The sequence below is a fragment of the Etheostoma cragini genome, chromosome 8, assembly GCF_013103735.1.
Source record: "Etheostoma cragini isolate CJK2018 chromosome 8, CSU_Ecrag_1.0, whole genome shotgun sequence".
Classification (NCBI taxonomy): Eukaryota; Metazoa; Chordata; class Actinopteri; order Perciformes; family Percidae; genus Etheostoma; species Etheostoma cragini.
In genome coordinates, this window is record NC_048414.1 from 2395459 (window position 1) to 2407601 (window position 12143).

The 12143-nt window shown below is 39.6% G+C and overlaps 1 protein-coding gene across 1 annotated transcript in view; it reads right to left on the reverse strand.

The window, feature by feature from the left end:
- Window positions 1-1878: 1878 nt before the first annotated feature.
- Window positions 1879-12143, reverse strand: part of LOC117949771 (chemokine-like protein TAFA-5) — a 42279-nt gene continuing 32014 nt past the window's right edge. Inside the window, exon 4 of the mRNA XM_034880311.1 lies at window positions 1879-2244. Coding sequence (XP_034736202.1) covers window positions 2236-2244 — 9 coding nt within the window. The 3' untranslated portion in view covers window positions 1879-2235. The remainder of the gene's footprint in view (window positions 2245-12143) is intronic.

Genomic DNA, 12143 nt, shown 5'->3' on the forward strand with positions numbered 1-12143 from the left:
GGAAATGACTTACAAACACAATTCATTCTGGGATTTTGAGTTCATAACAGACAATAACTAAAGGAACATTCAATGCCACTTTCTCATTAAAAAAGATTTATAAGTTGTAACTAATGACTCTCTTGTTTCTTAATGCTAATCCCTCGGGACACTTGAGTCTTTTATTCAGCTGTCTGACATCCTGTTTATTAATAACTAGTCCCGTCTTGCCAGACCCTCCTCCACAGCGCTGCAGAGGAGGGTCTGGCTAGTCCACACAGCATTCTGGGATGGGAGAAAACCCTGCTCTGGTTGATTGGCATTTCTTTAAACCAATCCCAATTGACTTGGCCGGACAGAGCCGTGGTGTCTCTGCTAAATAGCCTCGGGAAGGAACTTGTTTTGGTGGTAAACGTGTGTACGTTTAAAGGTTGTTTTAGTTGGGGAACAGAAAACTCAGATTGTACAGATAGTCTAGCTAGCTGTCTGGGTTTACCCTGCAGAGATCTGAGGACCAGGTAACCATAGTCCTCAGAAATCCACCTGAGTTTAAAATGCCAACACAAAGAAAGTGGAAGGTAGATAAATAGATAGATATTTATGCTGCAGACGTGAGGGATTATTGTAAGAAACCTTTACTAATATTAAACTGCATAACTAACCAGCCAAATATGTTTCACTATCTAGCAAACCAAAGATTTAGGATTTATTAGTACATTTTTTATTAACAAGTAACGACACTGTTAGTTACAACTCATAAATGCTTTATAAAGGATAAATAATGAGCAAGTGGTGTAAAAAAAAAACTTTGAACAGCAGTGGTGTGTTAAATAAAGGGTTTTTTGCAAAGCATATACAAAATGTTAAATATAGACCTTTAGAATTTTCAAAATAAATTGAATGCCCCCCCCAAACAGACATGAAAGCTTGGCTTGTAGTGCCAAATAGTGTGCCGGTTGCTTCATTAAAACCTTCCGTGACGGCATGTCGTCGACATGTTGTCCACTGGAGAATGTAACATCTGACTGAATGCATGATGTAGTCCGGTGGAGAAGAGCCACTCATCATTCACAGTTCTGCAGCTTTTATCGTGAACATATGGAAACTTTGCTCACTGGAATCCAACATCTCGGAAAATATTTAGTGAGAATCAAGAGAAAACCTTTCGAAAACAGGTAAAATATCTTTATTACATCTGGCTCATTGTACATGGAGCATTAAAAACATATCTAGAATATACCAGATGTAATAATGGCATTTAACTTCTTCTTTTTTTAAGATGAGTGCTTTGGATTTTTTTCTTGTTGCTCACTGGATTTCTTCATGTCCTCCTACCAAAGAACAATGTCTTATTTTCACAAAAACTAGTTACAATCTTGGAAATTATATTAAAGTCAGCCCTGTCTCCTAAAAATGAACTTCCATCTTGTCCAGGATTACATTTTCTTTTGGACATATCAAAGAAAACAAAAACTCCGGCTCTTACAGACAAGTAATCTCGTTTAATGTGGGTTTATTTAACGAGATTCTGTCCACGTTAAATAAGAACATTCCTGTGAGTGCCATGGTTTTTCTTTTCTTCGATCTTTGTCACTGACGTGCACCTGAAACACAGTCTGAGATTTGGAGCTTTGTCGACTGTTTTGAAATCTATCTTCACTTTCTGATAAAAATGCACAATGTTTCATGTTCTCATCCTAAAAATGCCTCATTCGTTGTTTTTTCCACCTTCTCCACCCAACTGATGTTTGCCACGTGAACATCTGTCCTGACAGAAACATCGAGACGTGTTTATATCGTTAACTAAGCATACAATTTAACTTTTGCTCACTTAAGTCACTCACTGTGTGACATCACGATGTGTTTGTGTCTTTACGGAGATGTGGTGCTGTGTCTTTAAAACGTCTCCTTGTCGGCTCTGTTCATCTTTGGTCTGTAGAAAGAAACAGAGTTTTGTCTCCAAACGACGATACAAATCCATCCAGCAGCTCATCATAATATTCCTCTTTTTTTTTGCAAGTCTCCTGGATAATAGACTGTTTTTCCCTCCCTCCAGAAAGAAGAAGAACTTCCGGCAGCAGATTGCACAGTTCACCCGAGCATGAGGCAGGAAGTGACCGCGCCCCGGCCCTCGGCTCTGTTAGCGTCTGGTGACCTTGGTGATGATAGGGGGCCGATGGACGATGGGAACCAGTCTCTCTCTCTCTCTCTCTCTCTCTCTCTCTCTCTGCAGAACGAGTGTCCTCACCGCCGCTGTCAGGAGACCTGGAGGACACAAATAACCATCCGTCACAATAAATCAGCTCCACCAGCCGGATGACGATACCGATAGGTTGGTATTTAAAGTGTAAGTGTTGAAATGTCACTGTTTTCAGGGAGCTTTCAGCGCAGGGTCAGCGTGAAGTGGACACTAGGTTACAGGAATAGATCCTAAATGAACAGCAGGGCGCCGGTTTAACCCATTCAACTCCAACCTAAAAGCTACTGCGGCTCTTTCAAACTCTCACAACTTCATATGAAGACCACAACGTGTCCAAAGATTACAAATCTGCCAAAAGACCAAGTTGAGATCTCCAGTATCTAGGAGGACAGGTCTGCATGTATTGGAAAAAAGAGACAAAAATATCCAAAAAATTGTGAAAATAAAACTAAAAAAACAATGATGAAAAGAGACAAATGTCAGAAAATGCGACAAAATCTTTGAAAAAAACGGACACAAGAAAGGTGAAAAATACCTTAAAAAAAAAAAAAAAACGATCAACTGGCCGACGCAGGACAAGAAGACTTTAGAAACCCAGTTATTCTGATGTTCATCGGTCTCTCTGGTATGGACATCTGTGTGTGGACAGAGGTCGTAAAGCTGCAAACAATCTGAAATCTTTGGCCTCGTGAGCTCTGAAGTATCCATCACCATTTCTTGACCTTAACCGAATTACAAATTACAGTTCTTAACATTTCATAGTTGTTTTGACCGAATGGTTCCTGAGAACAAGTTCCCCATTAAGGTACCGGCCCAGTAACAAAGCCATCACGTACCTTTAACCCTCCTGTTGTCCTCAGGTCAAATTTGAGCAAATTTGAGCGCTTTAAAACATGTCTGTATCTGAAATATGGGTTTCTTTTTAACCAAATTACCACAAAAACTGGGATTGGATTCCATACAACGCTCTTTGCAAATACAACTGATCTCTTTCATTCCTTAGTCAAAATAATTCAAATCAATCATTAATTTCTGCTTTTTTAACTCAAATATTAGGTATAAATCTATATAAATGAGGGTTATTGACCATGAATTCCAAAAAGTAGTGTAAAGTTAGTGAGGTGGTGTTAGTGAAAACTAAAAGGGACAAAAATGTCAAGTATTTGTCTTTTTTTGACCCGGAGGACAACTTTTTTGGTTTGAGGGGAAAAAAGGTTCCATTTTCTTTAGTGAAAGAAATAAAAGATAAACAACTTCTAATTGACTTTCAGCCATTTATTTCAGCCCGTAAAACAGTCAAAGATTTTAATCACAGGATCTCACAAACAGGTAACATCCAAAAATAAAACATATTGTACCTTAAAGGAACATTTGTGGTACTTTTAGGGGAACATTTGCTAAATCTGTAACTTAGACTAAATGGAGCTGCGTTGTTCGCCTTTTTCTGACAGTGTTGAGTTAAAGTAGTGAAATAAATGGAAAACCCAATATGTACAGCTGACAGAGTTTCTATCTGAGCAGAAAACAAGGTGAAAACAAGCAGCTTCAGTCTTTTTGTTCTTAAAAAAACAAAACACAAAAACAGTTGCATGACATTTGGACTCTGAATTTGCATCGCACCGTGTTCGCGTTCAACGTAAATAGCTGTCCTTCTTGCCAAGGAGAATTGGATTTCTGTCTAAGTGAGCAGACTGTGATTTCTTCCTCTGTCTTTTTTCTGACCGTACCAATAAATTCAAAGTACGGCGGCAGGTTTCAACCAGAGAGAAGGCTTCAACGCACAAACACACACACACACACACACACACACACACACACAGACAGACAGGTAAAGTCACACACTTTGTTCAAGGACGGTTATGTTGAGAGTAAAAGAGAGAGAACTCCAGGCGAGCCGATGCAGCGAGACACAAATGAGTTCTGCTCGCTGCTGCGATGCCTGATTACACCTTCGCAACGGCGAATTACACCCTCGCTCCGCACACTGTGATGAACATGTATGGATGAGAGATGCTTTCAGCTGAAAAGATGAAAGAAAATGAACAGCAGGGAGCCGGTTTAACCTCTTCAACTCCAACCTAAAAGCTACTGCGGCTCTTTCAAACTCTCACAACTTCATTTTAAGACCTCAAAGTGTCCAAAGATACCAAATCTGCCAAAAAGACCCAGTTGAGATCTCCAGTATCTAGGAGGACAGGTCCGCGTGTGTTAAGAAGAGACAAAAATATCCCAAAACATTGTGGAAAAAATAAAATAAAAAACATTGACAAATGTTGGAATATGCGACAAAATCTTTGAAAAAAAAGACTCAAGAAAGGTGAAAAATACCTTTAAAAATCACACACTAAAAACTCTAGAGAAGTGAGAAAAGGTTTCAAAAAAATGTAAAAAAATAAAAAACTACTCCGAAAAAAACCCAACAGTCTTGATCTGAGACTTGGATGAAGCCTAGTTTTGATTTAGTTTTATTGGGGGGTTACATCGCCCCCCCGGCAAATAACACCCATGTGTCATGACAAACTGGATTTAACGTGTTCTTGTCAAGCTTCAGAGGTGTTGGTAGGCAGATTTTCTTACCGTTTGACAGCCAGGCCAACTGTTTGAAAGTGCGTGTGTGTGTGTGTGTGTGTGTGTGTGTGTGCGCGTGTGTGTTATCTGCTGTTCCCATGATTAAACTGCAGCTTGCAGTAAACTGGGAAGCAGGAGGTCTTATTTACGACATAATTGCCTCATGATGAATTGCGGCTGGTGAAGAGAAACAATGAGCTGCATTACTATCGATTTCACTTCTGAAGACAAAAAAAAACAAGCCATCAATCATCTCATTAATATTCCAAAGCTGCAGCTTCTTAAAATATTACAAATCGAGCTATAAATTCATTTTTAATATTTCCCGGAGCCGACAGATGTTTAAAAACCTTCTTCAGCCTTTTCAACCGAAATGCGTCGTTACAAAAGCAAAAACCTCCTCTTATTGGTCGGATGTCTCGGGGGTCAAAGGTGCAAGAAAGTGAATACATGACAAAAGTTCCTGTGTGCTGATCTAGTTTATATTTCTTACACCTCCAAGGTCAAACAGGCTAATTTCATTGAGATTATCTGACATTCGGGGTAGCCTTTAGCCCACTCAGTAAATGCACTTGCCCCACGTTGGCTGAGTCCTGCAGTGGGGGTTCTAATCCAGCCTGCAGCCCTTTGCTGCGTGTCGTCCCCCATCTCTCTCACCCTTTCACATTGGTTAACTATCTCAATCTACTAAAGGGATAAAACCCCCCAAAAAATCTGAATCCGCGAGTAATGGACGCCGAGCTTGGCCGCAGTCTATTTCTGAGAGAGGAATGCGGCGAGCTGCTGCAGATCGCATGTTCTGCTGCATCGCAGATTGTTTAGCACACCTGACTACAGGAGACATTAGCTCAGACTTGCAGAGTCCCGACCCCCTTACTCCCAACTCATTAAACACACATGCGTGGTCAGTGTCTCTCAACATCAGACGCCATGCAATAAGCTCCCCTCGGCGTATGTATTAAAGTGACCATATTATGAAGAAAAAAAAAACTTTTCTGGGATTTGGGGTGTTATTTTGTGTCTCTGGTGCTTCTACACGCATACAAAGTTGGAATAATAAGTATCCATGCTGTTCTGAGTGAGATCCGGTTTCTGAATGTCCTCTGGCTTCAGTCTCCGGGTGAGCTGTTCAACATCTGCACGGCTTTCTACGTCACTAGAGACGAGGTGGCTACCCGTAGCATGCTAGCGCTAGCATGCTAGATCATTCTCAATGGCAAAACAATGCTACAACACACACTTGTTCACCATGATCTCCAAAAGAACTACTCCCTGTCCCTGTTCTGCAGGTATTCCACAAGTGGACCTAGTCTAGACATCAGGACTTTGCATAAACGTACACGGCGACTTTCTTAAGCCAAGTGGTGTGTTATCTGTACACATCTAGCAGCGTGTGTGTGTCTATACAGCAAACGGCATAAACAAGTGTTTAGGCATGCCTGGTAACTTATCCTTGGTATTGAAAGGGTGATTCCATTTTTTCACGTTTAGTTTTGTTAAAAACACTCCGCTTTTTTCACAAATCTCACCCTCAACGTGTGTCTTTTTGTACGTAAAGGGAGCATAAATACACCTTGGCATTCGTTTAAAAAGCCTCTCCATCCATCAAGGTGTAGACATCAGACTGTGTGGAGGAGCATCACCCAGACTCATTATATACATCTCTAATTAAATCCTCTGCGTTTTCTGTAGTCATTGTGAGCCTTTAAAACCTCCTCGGGACTAATCCAACGTAATTTGTTCCTCCGATCCTGCTTTCTGAGCTTTAATGAATGCTCGCCGCGCTCCTCGTGTAAACACAGCCGGGCTTCGTGTCGGTCCGCCCACTTGGCGCCGAGTCTCTGTAATTTAATTTACCTCCCAGCAAGGCAATCACATCTGCCGTCCTTCATTAGCAGATTGGCTCGGGCGTGCGAAGATCCCTTTAAAAATGAAAAAAGATTTTTCTCAAGGGCGGCAGACGCAATAACTCGCCGCCATTCATCCACCAAATTAGGATGAGAGTAGAGAGAGTTTCAGCGTGTCATTCATCAGCTGAAGCTCAGAGGATCAAACATCTTCTCCCAGCATCCTCTGCTTCCCGCTTGAGTCCATCATGCTGTCATTTAGCTGAAATGATCTCAATATTAACATTAAAATAAAGATTAATGATGTGTGTAATATCATATAGTTACTATGATTTTCTTCTTATGAATATCTCTGAGCCTTACTGTTAATCTGTTTATATTTTTGGCATTGTGTATATCATGGATTTTTACCTTGTTTATATTTCATGTGCACTCTTTCCTACCTCAATCTAAAAAGATCTATAAAGAAGGAATTAATGGGTCCATAAAGAGTGGAGGCTCTGTTAATTAAGGCTGTTTTTCTGTTGCCTTTAAGAGTCTAGTCTACAGAATTATCAAAACGTAAAGAAATACATATCAGATGCATTATCCAAGATTTATCTACATATAAACCCAAACTGATCAGCCTTTTATGAACCAATTTATGGGGGAAATAGCTTCATTTAGCCTATGCGAAGAAAAATAAATAGATAACAATTCAAAATATATTAAAACTATATTAAGTATCTTGTTGTTAGCACGTCATTGCACATTTTTAAGTGGTGTATGGAAATCCTGGAAAACGTTTTTAGAGGATATACTGCGTATACCTGCATGTCACGTAGACTACGGCACTGCGAGTGAAACCAAGTTTAAAGTACTAAACTAACGTCCGGTATGTAAGTTATGGAAAAAACATCTAAATCCAAACTAAGATGTTATCCTAAACAAGTAGTTTTATTGCTAAAAGGCCGCTATAACCCCGTCAATTTAGTGTTGTAAAACGTAAAAACGTCCAAGGTAGTGAATACTTATTTTACACCAATCCAACCTCATTCAAGATTTGTTGATTTTTAAAATATCTCTTTCTTCACTTCCCTGTCGGTCTGTTTGACTGAAGACCGTTTGTCTTAATGAAGCTGATTATCTGACTGGGTTTCATTACGGTAAAAAAATAAATCCCCCTTTTAATATCTTGGACATCGCACCACTCGGCCAGCCATGCCCAAACCATCATTTATTAACTTTAAGCACCTCTAAAGAACTTTTCCAGCTTTGGTTCCCCTACAGGCTGGAAGCAGAATTGTCCATTACATTACATTGTCCAGTTCATTGAAACTACAAATCCGCTACCCAGTCTGGCAAACTTGCATAATGTAATGTAACATAATGTAATTTAATGTAACATAATGTAATGTAATGTTACATAATGTAATGGACAATTCCGCTTCATACCTGTAGGGGGACCAAAGCGGGAAAAGTTCTTGCTGCGTTAGTGTTGCTTTAAATGTCCAATGGAAACTAATGAAATAGCTCAAAGTTGTGTCAACATAAAAGTAAGTGAAGTCAATTCATTTAACAGATACAAATCACAAAGTGCTTAACAATAAATTGAAATAATATAGACAGAAAACATAGGTGCATGAAATCAGACAGCCATAAAAGGCTGTGTCTAACTAAAAGCCTTTAACTGCTTTAAAAAAAAAAAAAAGAAAGAAGAATTTGAACATCTGAACAATGTATAGAGAGCAGCAATGCCTCCACAGCCTGGGGGCCACTGCCTGACAAGACCTGTCCCCTCTGGTTTTAAAATGAGTGGTGGGGGACCACAAACATCTGACCCGATGACCTCAGACTCCAGGAGGAAGTGTGACGCTGTATGAAGTCAGACATAAAATCTTCTTAAAGTCTTAGAAATTGAGATAAAGTCTGTATCTCAATTGTAAACAACTGAGATAACATATGTTAGGGGAATCAAATCAGTCTCTACTATACTAGCTCACAATTAAAAATGGAAGTGGGGTTCATTTTTTGTCATAAGGCTATAATTCATGTTAAAATCCACTATAGAAAAAACCATAAGTGTCATATCCAGAATAATGTTCTGAATTCTAAAGTCAGGAATACATGTTTATCACAGAAAATAAGGCAAGGCTGTTGATTTTCAGGTAGAATTTCTTTTTACTTGTACCATTTTTCTTTTAGTAAAAATTTGAAATGGGTCAATTTGACCCGAATACCATTCAAGGGTTAAAATAAATTCTAAAATGAACGGTAACCGGTGAAGTGATGCTGAAACAGGTGTGATGTGCCCTCTTTTGCTTGTGCGAGTTTAAAGCCTCAAGCCGCAGAGCGGAGTTCTGAAGTGTTGAAGCAGTGTGTTTGTGTGTGTGTGTGTGTGTGTGTGTGTGTGTGTGTGTGTTTCCTCAGGAGCCCGAGAGGCGACGATCCAACGATCCTCGCTCTGCTATCCATTTTTAAAACAACAGGTTCCCACTGGAGGAGAATCTTCTCAGGCAGGGCCGAGAGGAGGGAGCTTGGTTAAGGTCTGTGGCGGTTTGACAGACTTCATTATTCAGAGAGCGCGCCGACTCGTCTGAAAACGACCAACCAGAACGCAGGACGGAAGGAGCGAGCGGAGGGGTTCGGTGGTGTTGATGCAGGACGCCGCCTGTCAGCTGTGAGAGGAGAAATCTCAGCTCTGACGAACAGACAACCAGGTACAGTCGGCTTCCTGCAGTAAGCTGGTTTCTTTAACATCATGTAAACTGGTTCCTATGAACACAGTTAGGGATTAAAGAAATCAGATTTCTCCCAGAGAAACAGTTATTTGGGACCCATTGAGTGGATCTTTTGGTGGAAACTGTTTTGTCAACCGCCGTTTTCAATGTCAAAGCAGTGGTGCAAACCACAATACGATGTCATATGTATTCTTTGGACAACAATACAATATTTACTGATATTAGAAAGTCTGCCATGATCTGATTTCTATTTGATTCAATTCAGGGGCCTGCAACCTATGGAGTAGGTCCATTTAACACAATCAGTTGCAATTATACAGTATATATTTACAAAAAGCAACTAAATGTTAGTAAGCTCTTCTTGACATTTTCAATGAAAAACCAACTACTCTATATAATATCCTATATTTAAAATAGAAAGAATGAAATAAAGTGGGAATTTCTTAAAGATGACGGTACGTAGCTTATCCATATCAATTTCCCTTTGATGGTACTGGATCAATAAGGATTGTATCGATACATCGTTCCAGATCAATGTATATGTATGTGTGTGTTACACCCTTAGTTCAAAGATGAACGTCCAAGCTCAGTTCAACATGTGAACGAGCAGATGAACCAGCACAGCACAGCGTCTAGGTGAGTGTGGATCAGAGTGGAGGCGGCTGCAGCATCACTACGCAAAAACTGATCCACCTCCAGGCTCTTCAGTAGACCTCTACGAAACATCAGTCCGTCAGGTAATCAGCCTCATTAGGACAAACAGTCTTTAAACAGACATCGACAGGGAAGAGAGGAAGAAGATGAAGACCTGAGTTTTAAATCAACAAATCTTGGATGCGGTTTGGTTGGTGTGAGGAGGATGAAGAACTACTCCAGTTAATCAGCCACTGGAAAGAGTGACGACTGACGGAGAGGAGAGTGCTCATGGGTAGCAATTATTCAATCAACGTACAAACACACACACACACACACACACACACACACACACACTTTAATAAAGGGCCAGCAGCATCCTCGTTAGATGTTATTATGTTATTCATGAGCCAATCTTTAAAAAATCAGATTCTTGATTAAAAACTAAACACACAGAGGGAGTAAAACTCTAATTCTAGAACCTGTTTCATTCTCATTTTCTAAGAGTTCCCTTTATTAATATTTGACAGTTTTATTTTTATAGCTAAACGACAATGCGCACAACTGGAGTAACGTGCAACACTCTAACTACAGTCTGCACAGCAGCAGTTCATGTGGACCAAACTAGTTCGTTCTTCATTGCTTGAACACACTTTCCAAATCTCTACACACGCGTGTGCCATGGCTTAACCACAACACAACACCTGCTTTAGGTTAGTTATTGAACATATACGTTTTGTTTTGTATGCAAACACCAAATAAGAATTACAAACCATTACACACTGTACCTGTCTGAGGTTACATACACAGCTATTAAAAAAACTAAATGTTAAAAACACATACTATACTATATAAACCTTTACTATAGTAAAACCCCACATTCATTACTACTTAGAGGTGATAAAGACATCCAATGTGACGAAAATGTTCAATACTTATCTAGCTGATGGGATCTTACCGAGCTACTGAGCACGTGCAGCTCCCAACAAAGATAGTATAGAAGTGAGATGTCTCACCCTGGAGCTAAAACAGAGACCCAAACACACAGGGTGAAAAGAGGAGCTGCAGCAATGTGCAGTACAACAAAAACATGCAAACATGCAAAAGGCAGGACCAGTCACACTATTCTTTGATACTGTGTCTACCTTTAGTTTTTTCCCAGTAATCATTAAATTATTAGAGACAAAATACTATCGTGAAGCAAGCAAACTGCTGATTTTCATTCCTTCTTGTTAACCTTACGTGAAAATTGGTATATTACATCAAATCTATAGCTTTTCTTCAAAGAAACTATTGAGTAGTGTGAAGTCACTCAAATTGTACCAACTGTAAAAGTCAGTATTTTGTATATTGTTTTTTGATGCCAGTGTTTTTACTCTCGGTGTGTTCTGAGTGACAGTGTGTGTGTGTGTGTGTGTGTGTGTGTGTTACATCAGTGAAGGTTGTGTGTAGTGTATGGTGCACTGAGCCGGTTTTGAGAGATTTGCACATGTAGCTCCAGTTGTTTAGCAATCGGAAAAAAACTGTACCTATAAAACAGTGTGTGTGTGTGTGTGTGTCCACCCACTTCTGTAATAAAGAGTCACAGTACAGAGGAAAAAATACATCTATGTCTTTGGGAGCGATGTGGATGATAAAAATAAAATCCAACAGTGTGTATCTGCACACCTGCCTTCCACACAGTGACCGCGCATCAATTTTTCTCTGCCTGGAAATCTTTAATTCTCTTCAATATTTGTCCTTTTTGTACAATTGTTTTTAAATTTCTAATACCGGTCTTTCAGTTAAGTTAGTAAAAAGGTTCACCTCAAATTTTGTCTGTTGGAAGTTTTCAAAACCTTAAATAACAAGTCAATGTCAGTAAAATGTACTTAAAGTATGAAAAGTATAAGTGCTCATTATGCAGTATAATGTCCATAGTGGAGTAAAAACTACAATATATTCCTCTGAGATGTAGAGGAGTTCAAGTAGAAAAGAGAAGAAACATGAAAAGTACCTTATATTTGAGTAAATGTACTTAGATTCCACCATTGGTCTTATAACAATAACAAGTGGCCGGTATGTAAAGTGTAAACTAGTCTATATCTAACCTCAGGTGGTTTTCTGAGGACTATGGTGACCTGGTCCTCAGATCTCTGCAGGGTAAATCCAGACAGCTAACTAGACTATCTGTCCAATCTGAGGACTATGGTTACC